The 18,662-nt window shown below is 38.4% G+C and overlaps 1 protein-coding gene across 4 annotated transcripts in view; it reads left to right on the top strand.

Moving 5' to 3' along the window:
- Positions 1 to 18,662, top strand: part of PDLIM5 (PDZ and LIM domain 5) — a 235,525-nt gene that overhangs the window by 188,946 nt on the left and 27,917 nt on the right. For all 4 annotated transcript variants that reach the window (XM_068975732.1, XM_068975731.1, XM_068975730.1 and 1 more), the window contains one exon: positions 14,883 to 15,057. In XM_068975732.1, the coding sequence (XP_068831833.1) occupies positions 14,883 to 15,057 (175 nt within the window). The remainder of the gene's footprint in view (positions 1 to 14,882; positions 15,058 to 18,662) is intronic.

Raw genomic sequence — 18,662 nt, 5'->3', positions numbered from 1 at the left:
CTTGGGTGTATCTTTCATATCAGAAGAGTTCCTAGGTCTAAAACATTCAATGTGCTCAGTAGGTAGCTGCTGAATGAGTGTATACTTTATTTTTTTAACCATGTTAGGACCTTACATCAGAGTACAAAAATCACATTAATGAAGCATTTCTTACACATTCAAGGATCTATAAGTAAAACACTTTACTTAGACTACCTTGTTTAACTCTCTCACACTTTGAGTTAGTTGTTATTTTTGCTGTTTTACAAATGAAGAAACTAAGACCCAAAATGATGGCATTTCTAAGTTTATACAACTAGAAGTTTAAAAAACAAGGATCCCAAGTGTATTTTAACATTAGACATTGTGCTTGAGATACTGTTTCCTCCAGGATAAAATAGCCTGTCAGTGTTTTCTGCTTTTAAATGATATAAAATTCAAACATAAATTTGGAAAAGGAAATGAGGTTTTGTTTATTTTAGAGATCTAATGACTTTAAGAAGAGTTCCCCATGTCAAACAATACCAATCATGTCACTAATGAAGAGTACAAGTTATCTGAAACTAAAAGCTGGGATACTCGTTACATTTCTATTACTACTACAAATTCTCTGTGATATCTTTCTCAATTAAATTTTCTTTCCCTTTCTGCTTCAGTTGTTTGCTAACCTTAAAAGAATTCTATTTATCAGTTCAGTTCAGTTCAGTTTAGTCGCTCAGTCATGTCCGACTCTTTGCGACCCCATGAATCGCAGCACGCCAGGCCTCCCTGTCCACCACCATCTCCCGGAGTTCCCTCAGACTCACGTCCATCAAGTCCATGATGCCATCCAGCCATCTCATCCTGGGTCGTCCCCTTCTCCTCCTGCCCCCAATCTTTCCCAGCATTAGACTCTTTTCCAGTGAGTCAACTCTTCGCATGAGGTGGCCAAAGTACTGGAGCTTCAGCTTTAGCATCATTCCTTCCAAAGAAATCCCAGGGTTGATCTCCTTCAGAATGGACTGGTTGGATCTCCTTGCAGTCCAAGGGACTCTCAAGGGTCTTCTCCAACACCACAGTTCAAATGCATCAATTCTTCAGCACTCAGCCTTCTTCACAGTCCAACTCTTACATCCATACATGACCACAGGAAAAACCATAGCCTTGACTAGGCGGACCTTAGTCGGCAAAGTAATGTCTCTGCTTTTGAATATACTATCTAGGTTGGTCATAACTTTTCTTCCAAGGAGTAAGCGTCCTTTAGTTTCATGGCTGCAGTTACCATCTGCAGTGATTTTGGAGCCCCCAAAAATAAAGTCTGACACTGTTTTTACTGTTTCCCCATCTATTTGCCATGAAGTGATGGGACCAGATGCCATGATCTTCGTTTTCTGAATCTTGAGCTTTAAGCTCTGGAGATCAGTGGAGAAGTAACTCCAGAAAGAATGAAGGGATGGAGCCAAAGCAAAAACAATACAAAACAGTTGTGGATGTGACTGGTGATAGAAGCAAGATCCGATGCTGTAAAGAGGAATATTGCATAGGAACCTGGAAGGTCAGGTCCATGAATCAAGGCAAATTGGAAGTGGTCAAACGAGATGCCAAGGGTGAACGTTGACATTCTAGGAATCAGCAAACTAAAATGGACTGGAATGGGTGAATTTAACTCAGATGACCATTATATCTACTACTGCAGGCAGGAATCCCTCAGAAGAAATGCAGTAGCTATTATGATCAACAAAAGAGTCCAAAATGCAGTACTTGTATGCAATCTAAAAAACGACAGAAGTGATCTCTGTTCGTCTCCAAGGCAAACCTTCGATATCACAATTATCCAAGTCTATGCCCCAACCAGTAACACTGAAGAAACTGAAGTTGAATGGTTTTATGAAGACCTAAAAGATCTTTTAGAACTAATATCCAAAAAAGATGTCCTTTTCATTATAGGGGACTGGAATGCAAAAGTAGGAAGTCAAGAAACACCTGGAGTAACAGACAGATTTGGCCTTGGAATGTGGAATGAAGCAGGGCAAAGACTAATAGAGTTTTGCCAAGAAAATGCACTGGTCATAGCAAACACCCTCTTCCAACAACACAAGAGAAGACTCTACACATGGACATCACCAGATGGTCAACACTGAAATCAGATTGTTATATTCTTTACAGCCAAAGATGGAGAAGCTGTATTCAGTCAACAAAAACAAGACCGGGAGCTGACTGTGGCTCAGATCATGAACTCTTTATTGCCAGATTCAGACTTTAATTGAAGAAAGTAGGGAAAACCGCTAGACCATTCAGATATGACCTAAATCAAATCGCTTATGATTATACAGTGGAAGTGAGAAATAGATTTAAGGGCCTAGATCTGATAGAGTGCCTGATGAACTATGGAATGAGGTTCATGACATTGTACAGGAGACAGGGATCAAGACCATCCCCAAGGAAAAGAAATGCAAAAAAGCAAAATGGCTGTCTGGGGAGGCCTTACAAATAGCTGTGAAAAAAAGAGAGGTGAAAAGCAAAGGAGAAAAGGAAAGATATAAGCATCTGAATGCAGAGTTCCAGAGAATAGCAAGAAGAGATAAGAAAGCCTTCTTCAGCGATCAATGCAAAGAAATAGAGGAAAACAGCAGAATGGGAAAGACTAGAGATCTCTTCAAGAAAATTAGAGATACCAAGGGAACATTTCATGCAAAGATGAGCTTGATAAAGGACAGAAATGGTCTGGACCTAACAGAAGCAGAAGATATTAAGAAGAGGTGGCAAGAATACATGGAAGAACTGTACAAAAAAGATCTTCACGACCCAGATAATCATGATGATGTGATCACTAATCTAGAGCCAGACATCTTGGAATGTGAAGTCAAGTGGGCCTTAGAAAGCATCACTACGAACAAAGCTAGTGGAGGTGATGGAATTCCAGTTGAGGTGTTTTAAATTCTATTTATATAATTACTCAAATCCGAGGTAGCTTTCTCCTTGATTTCTGAGACTAGGTTGCTTTCTCACATATGTAAATAGAGGAAAGTTGGTGGGAAAATGGTGAAACCCATGCTCGTTTGCATTTCACATTACTTTGGAAATAACATGTGAGAACTCCAGATATAATGTGAGTACAAATAATTTTAAGATATGTCCTTATGATTTTCTCATTCAAATATAAACAAAAATCTACAAATTTAATATTTTAGATAAACCCGTAGCTTACAGAGGTCTGAATGAGTTTAACAGTGATCCTCTTCTGTATCCTGAGGTCATGAATCAGGCTTCAGATTTGTGTTTGTTTTTTAAGATATTTTATCTGATTTTGTTCTTTTTCTTTATCCACCCCTCTGTCCCCTTCAGCATGAAGCACATTAAGCACCCAAGATTATATATAGCATGAGCTTGTCTTCCCATTATAAAATTTGAAATTAGAACAGTGGTATTGAGATCATTCAGGACACTCTATAAGTGATAAATAATTTGTTGGCAAAACATATTTTATCTGCAGTATTTTATATTTTGTCTTTATCTGCAGGTTACAGACTCAGTTTGTTTTACTTGCAGCTTTAACCAAATAGAAGTTTTCAATGTAAGGTTAGTAGGGAGAAAAAGGCAAGTCTGTATATCTCGAATTTTGATGATGTGTGATTCAAAAACTAAAAAAGAAGAGAAAATCTAATTCAAGTCGCCACACTCACTTTAATTAAGACACTTGAGATCCAGTTTAATCTGGGTTCTTAAGAGTTGAAAGGCTGGTTGCTAATGGAAGAAACTAACCTCCTGAAGTTGCAGAAATATTTGATACTTAGCCTTGGGCGCACCTGTTCCAATTCTTTATGACATACATACCAACATTCTCCACTGCTTAGGGAAATGATAATAGTTTAATCTGTCCAATTTTGCTTTTAATCATTGAATTTAAGTTTGATTTCACTTAATAAAAGTTGTGCAAACCTCTCTAGAATGTACTTTCCTCTGATCCTAGATCTTGGCTCAACTTTAAACCTTTTCTATTTCTACTGGATATGATTTCATGCTTGGATTATGAAGAGTAGGCTGTTGTTTATGCTTTCAGCATAAGGGGCTTGACAGACAAAACGCACAGATTCTACATTTCTCATGACCACCATCTGTTTGAGGCAGTTGGGGAAGGGACAGAGAATGTGTTTGCCTTCTATGATAATATGCAAGTGTGTTACCGTTGCTGCTACTCAATTTAGTATGTGTAAAATTTCTACCATACCTTTGTGAACACATTCTCTGAGATGTTGAATTACAATACTTCATCTCCTCAAGAGAGCCAGAGTGTCGCTTTGATGTAGCCCAGTTATTTATATGAGGACAACATTAGCCTCATTGTTTATAACAGGAATACCCCTTGTGGAAGAGCCAGTTGTTTTTCACACCATAAACCTCACATATGACTTCTCTCTGTCTTATCCAGGCTGTAAACATTTGTCTTGTTTCTTTTGAGGGATAATATTAATATTCTTGATATCGGCCTTATTTCTGACTCACTGAGAATGAAATATTATAGGATACTTAAAACATATTTTATGGTTATTTGCAGATTTACTACCATGACTTTCTCTGTTGTTTTAATTCGGATGTAGTAGTTGAAATATTTACATCAGTAGAGTTTGCACAAAAATGGATTCAGCACTTAATGCTTCAGGCTTCTTTGTCCTTAGCAAAAGCGTTAGATTTATAATTATATTTCCCTTTCTGAAGTGACTTATATAAATTCTCTGAAATATTTCTCAAAACATTGAAGAATCAAGCTTTATATCCATATGTTATATTTCAGGAACTTTGCAGCCATTAATTATAATGGCTGGAAAGGATGTGCAGCCAGGTGGAGGAAAAGAAAGTTAGATCTCTGTGGGAAATATATCTTTTACAGAATACATGAAGGGCTTAAAAGTGATAATCTAAGATGTTAAGTGTACCAGGGCAAATAAAAAATAATGCTTTTATACATTATTCCAAAATTTATCCTAGCAAGCTTATTAAGGAAATTAAAATAGCAGAAATTAATCACCTCAGTTATCACTGTCCCCTTCTTCTCAACTGGTGTAGAAGTTAGTACTTCCAGGTTTAGATGCATTCAAGAAGATCTGCTTTCATATTTTCATGGGTCAAGGTAGTGCCTGGCAAAGAGCTTGGCACACAGCAAGCATGTGGTCAGTATGTGATGAATGAGTGCGTGGGGTCGTAGGCTCTGGCGTCGTACAGAAATGATTTTGGATCCCACATACTCTCTACTCTGCTTCTCTGGCTTCCCTGATGTACTCTCCTGGCTCTTGCTCCTGCCTCTCTCTCTGTTCCCAGAGTATTTCTGTTATTTGTCTTACACCTTAGGAGCTCTTCTAATTCATGCAACTCTCCCTGAACAGCCTCATTAATTCCCACAGCCTCAGTTGCCATCAGTATGCTGAGAACTCTTGAATAAGTCTAGATCAGATCTTTTTCCTGAGTTCGTATATTCAGTAGACTGTCTATACTTAGATAAACCACAAGAACCTCCAACTCAAAAACAAACAAGAAAAAGGCCTTAGCTCTATGAAAGAAAGGACAAAACATGTTGTATCCTCTACTGGGTACCTTCATGTAATGTAGTGCCTGCCACACTGACTGTCTATAATTATCTATGTGACTGACTGAATATCTATAGTTAAACTCATTATCTTTCCATCATTCTAGCACTGACCCCACTATAACATAACTGACTGATTTCTGGTCTTGTTCAGTTCAGTTGCTCAGTCGTGTCTGACTCTCTGTGACCCCATGCACTGCAGCACACCAGGCCTCCCTGTCCATCACCAACTCCCAGAGTTTACTCAAACTCATGTGCATTGAGTCGGTGATGCCATCCAACCATCTCATCCTCTGTCGTCCCCTTCTCCTCCCCCGCCTTCAATCTTTCTCAGCATCAGGGTCTTTTCAAATGAATCAGTTCTTCTGGCCTGTAACCTTTAAACTCAGGGAGGGCAGAAATCATGTGTGTCTTGTTTGTAGCAGTAAAGCCCAGTGCATTATTTGATACCTAATGCTGCTGCTGCTGCTAAGTCACTTCAGTCGTGTCCCATTCTGTGCGACCCCATAGACAGCAGCCCACCAGGCTCCCCCATCCCTGGGATTCTCCAGGCAAGAACACTGGAGTGGGTTGCCATCGCCTTTTCCTGATACATAATAGTTAAATTCAAAAAACATTTGCTTCATTTTATTGCTATGCATGAAAGAAAAATGTTAGTCACTCAGTTGCGCCTGACTCTTCATGATCCCATGGACTATAGCCTGCCAAGTTCCTCTGTCCATGGAATTCTCCAAGCAAGAATACTGGAGTGGGTAGCCATTCCCTTCTCCAAGGTATCTTCCCAACCCAGGGATCAAACCTGGGTCTGCTGCATTGCAGGTGGATTATTTACCATCTGAACCACAGGGAATGTCTTCAGGCAGATCACTTACCCTTTCTGAGCTTTGTATTCCTGATCCATCAAGCAGTAATAATAATACCTTATATTGTTTTTGTAAATAAATGATTCAGTTTAATAGGTATAAAACTTTTCTTTAGCTTTTTACCATAGAAAAAGTTCAAATACACACACGAACATACAACTGGAGACTTAGTTTCTTCTATAGGTATTTTGCAAGGAGTAGGGAGGGAGTTGGAAGGAATTATAGACTAAAAAATTTAAGAGACACCAAATGTAGTATGTGGATCTTTCTTATTTGGATCTTGATTAATACTGTGTTGGGGTGTATGTGGTAAGTAGAATAATGTCCCCACAAAGATGTCCATGTCCTAATATCCAGAACCTGTGAATATGTTGTATTTCATGTCACAGGGGAATTTTGGATGCTGATGGAATTACAATTGTTCATTAGCTGAGCTTAAAATAAAATAATTATCCTGGTGGGCCCATTGTAATCACCAGGACCTTTAAAAGTGGAAGAGGGAAGCAAAGAGAGAATCTAGAGTGCTGTAGTGTAAGAAGGACTCAATCTGCTGGTTTTGAGATGGCGTGAGAGGGCCCTGAACCGTGGAATTTGGACAGCTCTAAAAGATGGAAAAAGCGAGGAAATGGATTTTCCCTTGGGCTTTTAGGAAGCAACAGCCCTGCCATCACCTTGAGTCTGGCCTGATATCCGTGGAGGAGAACTGTAAAACAGTGCACCTCTGCTGTGTGTAAGCCAGTCCACGTTTAGCCATATGTTGCAGCAGTGAGAGGAAGCTATAGAGGATAATCAGAAGCAAACTGGAAACTTAATTATTTGATGAGGTTAAGGAAATTTTTGTTTTATTTTAGATGTGATAATGGTATTATTGGGTAGATTTTTTAAAAGAGTACTCTAGAAGTGAGGTTGAAATATTATGAAATAAAGGGTTGATCTTGAATTTGCTTCAGATAGTTCAGAGAGAGCAGAGGAATGAATAGGATCTAGCTGAAACATGATTGCCTATCAGGTGATAAATTGTAAAGCTAGATTTTTTTCCTCTTTACTACATTTTACAGGTTTTTCAAATAAATGAATTGTTTCCTTAGCATCCTCTAAAGGTGATCAATGTGGTTTTTTAAATTACAAAACCATTGTGATCGCGTGTAAATTTATTTGAAGTATTTCAGTCTTTGTAGTTATTATTAATGCTCAGAAGGTCTCATCTGCTTCAAGTCACTTGATACAACTCTAGTTCTTTGCTAGCATTTTAGCTTTCTGACAAAATATTCTAGACTTTCCATGTTGACTTTTTTTGTCCCAATCCTAGAAACAGTAGTTTCTCTAAGGAGTCTGTTTCCTTTCCATGGGAAGACAGTAATTTTGGTGCTGGAGTCATTCTTGAAACAAAGATTTGTTAAGCAAAATGCTAGCAACTGTTCTAGGTGCTAGAGATACAGCAGTGAATAAATTAGACAGCATCTCTGGCCTCAGGGTATGGAGAGAGAGGTAATAAAAAGCAATAAGAAGAATATAAATTCATTAGATGGGGATGATAAACTGGTTAAGGAGTATGGGAATGCTGGCTTGAAGGGAGAGGGTTGCTCCTTTATATAGGGTGATCAGAAAGAGCCACATTGGTAAAATGACCTCTGAGCAGAGGACGGGAAGGAAATGAGGGAGGAAGCCATGGAAACACCTGGGGAAAATATTTCCAGGCAGAGGGAATAGAAACTACAAAGGGCCTGAATCAGAAACACACTGGCCATTTATAGAAATAGTTAGGAAGACAGGAGGTAGCAAGGAGATCCAACCAGTCCATCCTAAAGGAGATCAGTCCTGGTGTTCATTGGAAGGACTGATGTTGCAGCTGAAACTCCAATACTTTGGCCACCTGATGCGAAGAGCTGACTCATTTGAAAAGACCCTGGTGCTGGGAAAGATTGAAGATGGGAGGAGAAGGGGACGACAGAGGATGAGATGGTTGGATGGCATCACCAACTCAATGGACATGAGTTTGGGTGAACTCCGGGAGTTGGTGATGGACAGGGAGACCTGGTGTGCTGCAGTCCATGGGGTTGCAAAGAGTCAGACACGAATGAGCGACTAAACTGAACTGAAGGAAGACAGTGTGCCCCGTGGCTAGTGAGCAAAGGAAGAGTGCCGGATCAGGCCAGAGAGGTAGCTGGAGTTAAAGTCGGTAGGACCTTTGGTTTCAGTTCTGAGTTAGAAGTGAGTTGTTGGAGCAGAGGAGTAGCTTGAGATGAGCCAGTTTAGTTTTCCTTGGCTTCCATGTCTTGGGAAGGACAGAGCAAGAGCTCAGGCCATTGCTGCAATAAGCCAAACAAGAGATAATGACTGCTTGAACTGGGACATACTCTGGATGTGGTAAGAAGTTAGGTTATGTATTTCTCATATTGTTGTGGGCAGTTCATCTTTCAACACCAACTTGCTCTCCTATTGAATGATATGTTCAGCAGTTCGAAAGCACTATGTTTAGTAAGAGAAACCTACCTTGAAAGACAATAGCAACATCTGTTTGTTTGGGGGGATTTTGTCCCCCAGCCCCAGTTGACTTATGTTAAGTTTCCAAATAAAGTCTGACATAATGTAGTATTTTTTCACCTAATAGATGCCAGTAGTAAGATTTTACTGGTAGTTGAATGATTTGACTTGAACCAGAGGAATTAACAGATGAATTTCATGTTTATTCAGGTACAGCCTGGCCAGGTATTTAATGTATACATTATAATCTTCACTATTTGTTTTTAAGAATATTGGTTTAGAGCTAACAGCTTTTTTTTGAACAGAGATAGAAAGCAAAAATGTCATGTAACCTACCTTATTACAGTTGGAAAACATCTGGGTTTTCAGAGAGTTCATACATTGAACTACCTGGAGTTCTGAAGGTCTTAATCTGTGTTTTCTCTCCAGAAACTCTTTTTATATAAACAACTGCCTTTTAGTGAGCTTAGGTATATTTGAACCACATAGTAAATAATTAGATACTTTCTAATTCCATATATATTACATAGTCTTTTTTAATATTATACAAATCCCCAGTTATATTCTTATGTGCCCCATTACTGAGGATTTACTTAGATCAACTTGAGAAATCACTTGGTTAGGACCTTACAATGGCTAGAAAAGAAAATGAAAACTCAGGATAAGAGTGCTTAAAACTTGTGTTAACTGATTTGCTAAATAATTCAAACTTGAATCATGTGCTTGGGGAAGAATGCAGTTAAGATCTTTCTAGAGTAAAGAGTTTTCACTTCATCTTTCCAAGTGATACATCACAGAGATTTCCCCAATAACAGGAGGTATGTTTTCTACTAAATTAATGAATATTATGTGGTTCAATTTTTTAAAATTCTTTATCTCCAATTTATTATCTGTAGTCTAAAAGAGATGACTTCATTTCTTTGCAGTAAAGTAAGACTCACGATTAGTAAGTCAGTTTATTTGCTTTTTTAAAAAGTATTGCCCCTTGGACCTCTCAGATATATGCCAATGACAGATATTTTAAAAATGAGAAACTTAACATTTTGTGTGTTAGTTTTACTTTACTTGATTAATTTGATAATTTACATATTAAATACTGAGAAAGTATTCTAGTGTGCTGCTGGGTTTTCCAACTAATTTACATTAACTTATTTAATGTTAGTTTTTGTAATCTTAGGCTTGACTATCATAGTGCTGAAAATAAAGCTTAGAATGTATTTCATTCCAAATCTTTAGAAAACTCATAAGTAAGCACTCTAAAGTTAATAAAAGACATCTCATTAACACTGTTAGTTTGGAGAATAGCTACTGGCTTTAAATTTCTAGATGAGTTTTATGGTGCTGAAATATATTTGATACAAAAGAAAAAAATTAACTTTTAAACTTGATTCCATTGGGTAGAGATCAGCCACAAAACAAGCCTAATTTAATGGAAGTCATTCAAGATTAAGGTTAAAAAGGAAAGCCTGATTCGAAAACTAACCTCCTTTTAATGTTCTCATTGTGACTCACTCATTATTCAGTTTAAATAAGTCACTTACATTTTTGTGACTTAGATTTCTAGATTATGAAATGGAGCTAATTCAGAGCTCCCATTTAATACTTTTATTAGAACTTAAAAGAAAAATCTGGTTTTATTACAGATCAGTAGATTGAGATCTTTAAACTGCTATTCCTAAAGAGATGTATATTTTTTCCTGCATAAAATTGATTTTTATGGCAGGTCAATAAATTTGAGATATTTTGGTCTCTGCACTCCTCATGGAAGACTGTTTTTGTCTGTGTGGCAGTGCAGTTTTCTACAGAATTTTAAAGGAAGCTGGACTCATTTGTGGTGCTTCCCCTTTTCCAAAACCTCACCTTCTCACACCTTCCTCTCCCCAGTAAGCCAGATGAGCAGAGGCCAGGGGGTTGGTACTTGATGGCTCAAAAGTTGCCTACTTCTGTGCTGGAGTAGTGAGAAATTCAGTCTGAAGAATGAAACATCACTGGGAAATAACTGTTTCTTGGAAATGTTTGGGGCTTGGTAATTAATAAGCTTGTGTAGCTTTGTGTGCGGGCCAGTGTACTAGCAAACGCAGCAAGAAAACAGAGGTGTGAGAATTTCTGTCTCATTCAAAGTGGCTAAAATGGAGCAGTAACAAAAAAGCAAGGCTTTCTTCCCAAGGAAGGTACAGCAGTGAGCTTAGAGCCTGTTTATATGCGTTTAAGACACAGTCACATGTTTCGTGTTCAAAAATGGCTCCTCATGGTAAATAACTTAGTTCCTCCATGTATCTTCTCCCTGAGGCATGGGCCAGATGGATTATGTCCCATTTTACAATGACCGATGGAAAATTACTACACTCTTTTATTGCTAAAAATGCCTCAGTGACTCAGTACTTTAGGGCTTATGCATAGATAATGTGATAAAATAAAGGCATATGGTAGATGAAAGGGTTTGACTCCCTTTGAGGTCTGATTTTGAGATTTTTCAATTGGTAGCTTTCCCACTGTTTGAAATCCTGAACCTAATCCACATTTTAAAACTATCGCAATCCTGTTCTTTAAAAAGGCAAAATGAAAGTGATTTAGAACCTTCCCTTTTTTGTTTACTTGATTAAATATTAATTTTTTGCCTTCTGTCTTTAAGGCAGTTTTCTGGTAATGTTAGAAAGAAGTTGATAAAAAGTTCTCATTCACCGAGTTTATCATTGACATAGGAAGAAAAAGATATTATAGGATATTGATAAATAGCAAATATATTACATAGATGGGCGTGTTAAATATGTTAAGAGGGATGATTGAACACTTCTGGCTGGGATGGTCAGGGAATAATGGGGAAGAAAACAGAATTTCTATGAGCCTTGCAGAATGGGAAAACCATGAATAGCTGTGGAGAAAGGGACATTTCACTGGCCATGGGTCAAAGAAGCAGGGCCCAGCACAGCACATTCAGGGAAGGGACAATGAGCAGACAATTGCATAGTGTTTAAGAGCACAGATTCTGGAACCAGACCGCCTGCTTTAGGGTTGCCCTTTATTTGTTGTGTGATGTTAGGCTGGCTTCTTAACCTCTCTTTGCCTCAGCTAGAGTGAAAACATGGTACTGATTATGCCTACATCATAGGGCTGTTGTAAGGATTTGAGAATAGTGCCTTCAGGTAAGGATGGCACAAGTTAAATGTTAAATAAAGATAATTGAGTTTGTTGATAATAGTGGGTATTTGGCTGAGTGTAAAAGACAAGATTGTAAACAAGACTGGCATGAACTCGTGGAGGGACTAGACTGTCAGTGGTATATGCAGCTTGCAGGGAAGAGTTATGAAAGCTTTGTAAGACAGAAAATATGAGCAGAGTAGTGTATTTGGAAAAATAATCTAGCAGATTAGCTTGAAAAAGAGATGGCAGCAGACAGACTTGTTAGGAGATGTATAATTGTCCAGACTTCAGGAATTCAAGTGTTAGTTGCTCAGTCGTGTCCAACTCTTTGTGACCCCATGGACTGTAGCCCACCAGGCTCCTCAATCCATGGGATTCTCCAGGCAAGAATACTGGAGTGGGTTGCCATGCTCTTCTTCAGGGGATCTTCCCAACCCAGGAATCAAACCCAGGTCTCCCACATTGTAGGTGCATTCTTTACCGTCTGGGCCAGCAGGGAAGCCCAGGACTCAAATGCCAAAGCATGGGTTTGCATTAATGAACAGACCTTGAACACATTTCCAGTGACCAGCTGTTAGGGTCTGGGAAATGACAGAAATAGAGGAGCCAGAGGACCATTCCTGAGTAAGTGGGAGAATTCAGACACCTCGGATTTCTCAGGATGAGCCTGTAATGTATCCTAGCAGATGAAACCCGTGTTGTGTATTTTGAAGCCAATGACAAGAAGACAATTTGGCGTTGAAAATGCTTATCTGCATTTCTCCGAGAGGAGCCGGGCCTGCATACAGAAATTGAAGGAGAGTTGTGTTGTATACGTTAGAGAACAGGAAGAAAGGATATTCTTTCCACAGTATGGATTACAGTATGGATATTGCAGTAACTTTTTCCCATTTCTGTAAGAGAAAGTGGAAGTTAGGAAACAAGGAAGAACATACACAGTATGGGTATTACAGTAATTTTCTTTCCTATTCTGTAAGAGAAAGTGTGAGTCTAAAACATGTTCCTAGTTCAGTTGAATCCCTTGAAACAGGGACACTAGTTGAGCTCCCAGCCTGTAAAATGCCTTTTCACAGCTCAGGTTCCAGGCAGAGCACTGGAGATGTGCTAGCTGTTTATAAATGCCGACTTTCTGGATCTGAAATTGCACATCATTGCAAATAGGCTTTATTTTCATGAGAAAGAATTAGTCTTTCAGTTATCCTAATTAAGTTTGTCTAATTCTAACCACACCTTTAATGTGAATCCCGTTGATATACACACATACATATATAACTGTACACACATACATACACACATCCTGTTAATTTGTATTATTTGTATGCTTTCTTAAAAATTGTTCCTTTTAAACCATTAGAATTTATAAGCCTTGTCGCTTCTACCATGTTTTAATTGCCTGTGGGTGAAGAACAGGCCTTCTGTTGGTTTTAATCCTTTACAGTTGTTGCAGTTGTTCATTTATGTATTGATTCCAGTTTATTCATTCGTTCATTCTGGACACTGTGTTAGTTGCTGGGGCAAGGAATAAAACCTAGTTCCTGCCCTCAGGGAGCATCCTCTATAAAGTCATTCACAGAAAATTACGGGAACATGGAGAAGAGACGTGACTCTGGATTACGTGGAGGGGCAGTGGGGAGGTACAATGGGGAGACTGTCCCTTCTTCTTACAGTGGGGAGAGGTAGCTGGGGAAGACTTTAGAACAGTTGACTCCTGGGCTGCATTGTACTGAGTAGAGGTTGCTAGATGAACAGGGGGAAGCAGAGATGAGAGTGAGGGCAGGCTGTGAATGGACAGATGCCTCACAGGGACAGTGAGGTCGTCTGGTATTCACTGTAGTAAAGAGAAAGGCAGAGGATGGTGACAAATGAGGCTGCAGGGAAAGTGGAGACCACTGGAGGACCGATATGTGGCGCTTAGAAGCTTGGACTACACTCACTGATGGAAGAAGAGGAAGATCCTTGGAATGATTTGTGCAGAGTTCTGATCAAGTAAGATTTCAGTCCTCAGTGGCGGCTGAAGGATAAGACATTTGGTGGTTAGTCCAGGTGGGAGGTCTTGAGGACATAAACCAGGACAGTATTGCAGGGATAGATATGAGGGGGCAAAATCAGGAACCAGGAATGAAGCTTCAGCAGAACCCATCATAACCACAGACGAGGGAGAGGAAAGCCCTAGGATGACTCTTTTGTATCTCCCTTATATGACCAGTGACCAATTTCACAGTATTCTTAGGCAATACAGGACAGGAGAGAATATAGGGAGTTCACTGGCATCTGTAACGTACCTCTGATACATTTTGAGTTAAATATGATTAATGGTTAGCAGAGACATCTGGATGACTAGAAATACTTCACCATCCGTATTCGATATTAACCATATTTCCTCTGGAAAGCATTCTCTCCTGTCATCTATCATAACTTTTTCACTGGATTACAGTCTTTGAATTTTTCTATTTAACTCTGTAGTTTCAGTCCAGCATTTTATCCATAATCTCTCCATAAAGTGTGAGTGAATGAGTGAAGAAGTGATTGGATGGATTACTTTTTAAAGTGAAGTGCTTTATTGAGGAGGGGAGGGGCTTCCCAGGTGGCGCTAGTGGTAAAGAATTCGCCTCCAGTGCAGGAGACCAAAGAGATGTGGGTTTGATCCCTGGGTCGGGAAGATCCCCTGGAGGAGGAAATGGCAACTCACTCCAGTACTCTTGCTTGAAAAGTCCCATGGACAGAGGAGCCTGGCAGGCTACAGTGCATGGGGTCACTGAGTCCGACATGACTGAGCATGCATGCATGCATTTGATTATTAGGAAAAGCTTATATTTGGTTTATTCTCATTCTGATTCCCTTGTTTTAACTCCTAGCACCTTCCACTGGAAGAGTCATAAGCAGTGGGCCATCCACAGGAGCTGTGGCACCAGCTAACTCAGCCAGAGGGCAGCCTCAGCCCAGTGACGAGGACACTTTGGTGCAAAGGGCCGAGCATATTCCCGCAGGGAAACGAACTCCGATGTGTGCCCACTGCAACCAGGTTATCAGGTTGGTCATTTGATCTAAAGTTTTTATTGAGAAGGCTTAGTCCCAATGTTAATTTTTTTTTAATATTTTGAAAGATTAGAAATTTTATTAATGAGAATATTTATTTCTATGTAATAGTTATTGTGGAGGTAGATACATTAGACATATTTGTTAGACCCTATTTTAATAAAAAGTAATTCTGGGCTCTGTGAAAATATAACTAAAAATACCAATTTAGTCAGTTATTCATTCCTATCAGAACTAAGAAAAATAATGATTAATGTGGCATTTCAGAGAATAATGAAATATTAAGACTCAAAGGGACCCCATAGAACTTCATTATTTCACAAATTAGAAAAGTGAGGACTCTCATTTAGATGAAAAGTAACTAATGATGTAAAATAAAGAATTTTGAGCCCTAGAGAAAAGATTGCATTTTCACACTAATCCTTGAAAGATATAATTACCTTCGGATCTATTCATAAATGTTTTGCTTTTTGTATTAGGTCATAACATGCTTCTTTAAAATATTTTTGATCCAAATGTATTTTATTGTTTCTTGAATTCCAAAAAGCAGAAAAGGCTAAGCTCTTAAGTGAGTGTACTACACTAGCACTTATTAAACCTCAGCGTTTCTGAACAAGTAACTTTTAAAATGTTATGAGGTTTAGGTGTGAATGTTAATACAGGGATCCCACCAGAGGACCTTGCTGCCTCTATGAGTTGCTTGCTGGCTGTAACAGATGATTACTTGAAATGTCTGCTCAAGCTCCCTCCTCGTTTTTAATTTACCCTGTTTTGTAATAGTTGAAACAACAATGTCTCTAAAGTTGAATAAGGTTAAGACTTACTTGCATTTTCCCCTCTTTTCTTACATAGTTATTGCTTAGGGTAATGTTTCTAGTTACTACTTAAAATGGAGCTCAGGGAGTCTCAATATCTTATTTAAGAACCAAATATAAATACCCTTCCCCTTAACCCACTATTAAATAATAAATGTGTCAAGAACACAACACAGAGTACGTGATTTTTTTTTAAAGTAGCTTTTGCCTCTTAAAGGTAGTCCACGTTCATTGTAACATTTCCAAACTATAGGAAAACAGAAAGCAAAAATAAAAATTCATATATAATTACACCTCCCAGGATACCCACTATTAGTATTTTAGTTCACAGTTTAAAACACACTTACAAATACACAAGGACAGATACTGTTTTCTAGAAATGGAAGCATAACATGCTATTTTATAAGCTGTTATTTTTCAATTAGTTTGTATTTTCCACAGTGAGTACCTGTTGTATGAGAACTAACCAGCAGCCGTGGCAGGCGTAATAATGGTTGTGGTGAGAAGGAGGAAATCTGTAGCGGTTTTTGAAGCCTAGTGTAATATCTGACACACTAAAGGCATTTGGTGAATGTCTAACCTGAACAGATCATACATGACTCTAGACCCACTCATCATTTGGTCATAGTATCTTTATGGTTACAGTCATTTTTTTTTTTTTAAGTACCACTATCAATGGGTCTTACAGAAATACTTAAACTAGTACAGAATCTAGTGTGCTACTGCTTTTTCTCAATAAATAAATCAGTATTTCAAATTATTAACTCTATGTAACGTTACGTTTTTAGAGTTAATGTTAATAAAAATAAGTTTTTACTTATAACATTGTTTCTATAAGTTATGACACTTTGGTTTCCTAGACTGGGATATGAGGATAATATGATTTAGATAAAAACACCTTTTATGGAGATAGGAGTCAGTGCTGTTAGTGTGCTGTTGTAAGCAAGTAATTACTGGATGGGTTAACAAAATGTGAAACCGTATCAGTTTCTGGTTCTTGTCTGATCAGCAAATTCTGTAATATCCTATGATCACCACTGCCAGCACATCTGAAAAACTTAGTATGGAGAAAATATGAAGATCAAAATAGAAATTACCTTCCCCACTCCTAACTGCCTTGGTTTCAGTTTTTAATGCAACACCAGAATGTGGTGTTACGTACTATCTTCTGCCAAGTAAAATAAATATTATATTAAAAACATGAATGGCCATCACTTATTGCCCCCTCATCTGTTAACTTTTATATTGCTCTGGATTATCCCAGCACTTGTTATCAGTTAAGCATTAGAGCTTCATTTACTAGAGAAGTTAACAGGAACAGGGATTAGCTCATGTCAAGATCCTATTACAGTAATTAACATAGCATATTTGCTTGGTGTTCAAATGCTGAAGCAGCTTGAATAGAGTGTGGTCAGTTCAGAGACCTAGGCAAAGACGATTTTCCAGTTCTTGGCTGCAGCGTCAGTATCACTTACCAAACCTAGGAGGCATCAGATCAAGTGACGTTCTCTTGGACACCTGTTTTAGAAACAGGCTGCAGTTGCAGGCTTGACACTTTCAGTATAGAATATTGTAACCTGGCAGTTTAAGATTATTTGTAATTTAAATTTGTTTTATTTGTTTTCTGCAGTATCATTTATATTATGTTTTTTATAATTTATATTTTTTATATTTATTTTCTAAATGTTTCAAATTTTCAAAAACATTTTTAAATAAATGCAAACTAAGGCAAATTTTATGTTTTATTGTTTTCTTAGAAAAAATTTTGGATGGTTTCAGAAACTTTGATCTCTGATATTAATACTGAGCTGATTATCTCTTATTGAACATGTTTTTAGCTTAAAACTCCATAGATCATCTTCATCTAATGTTAATATTTTTGGTTTATTTGAATCTGGGAAAGATTATGAATGTTTTTACTAAATTGTAACAATCTATCTAATAATTATTATTTCATGGCAAATAGATCGGGAAACAGTGGAAATAATGTCAGATTTTATTTTGGGGGGCTCCAGAATCACTGCAGATGGTGATTGCAGCCATGAGATTAAAAGACGCGCTTACTCCTTGGAAGGAAAGTTATGACCAACCTAGACAGTGTATTAAAAAGCAGAGACATTGCTTTGTCAGGAAAGGTCCATCTAGTCAAGGCTATGGTTTTTCCAGTAGTCATGTATGGATGTGAGAGTTGGACTGTGAAGAAAGCTGAGCGCTGAAGAATTGATGCTTTTGAACTGTGGTGTTGGAGAAGACTCTTGAGAGTCCCTTGGACTGCAAGGAGATCCAACCAGTCCATCCTAAAGGAGATCAGTCCTGGGTGTTCATTGGAAGGACTGATGTTGAAGCTGAAACTCCATTACTTTGGCCACCTCGTGGGAAGAGTTGACTCATTTGAAAAGGCCCTGATGCTGGGAAAGATTGAGGGCATGAGAAGAAGGGGACCACAGAGGATGAGATGGTTGGATGGCATCACCAACTCAACAGACATGGGTTCGGGTGGACTCTGGCAATTGGTGATGGACAGGGAGACCTGGCGTGCTGCGGTTCATGCAGTTGCAAAGAGTTGGGCACGACTGAGTGACTGAACTGAACTGAGGCAAAACTTTGATTAGCTAGTTGCTTTTTACAGATGGATAGATTGTTACATTTTCGGAAATTCTACTGAAGATCTGATTAAGTTTGCTCTAGAACGTTTCCAATCCATTTATGATAGAAGTACCATTTTTTGATTCATACAGGTGAACAAATTAACTATTTGGAATGTTGATATAATAGAACAGAAAA

Source organism: Capricornis sumatraensis, chromosome 7 (genome assembly GCF_032405125.1).
Source record: "Capricornis sumatraensis isolate serow.1 chromosome 7, serow.2, whole genome shotgun sequence".
Classification (NCBI taxonomy): Eukaryota; Metazoa; Chordata; class Mammalia; order Artiodactyla; family Bovidae; genus Capricornis; species Capricornis sumatraensis.
The sequence above is the reverse complement of the archived record's forward strand: the minus strand, read 5'-3'. Positions and strand labels throughout refer to the sequence as shown.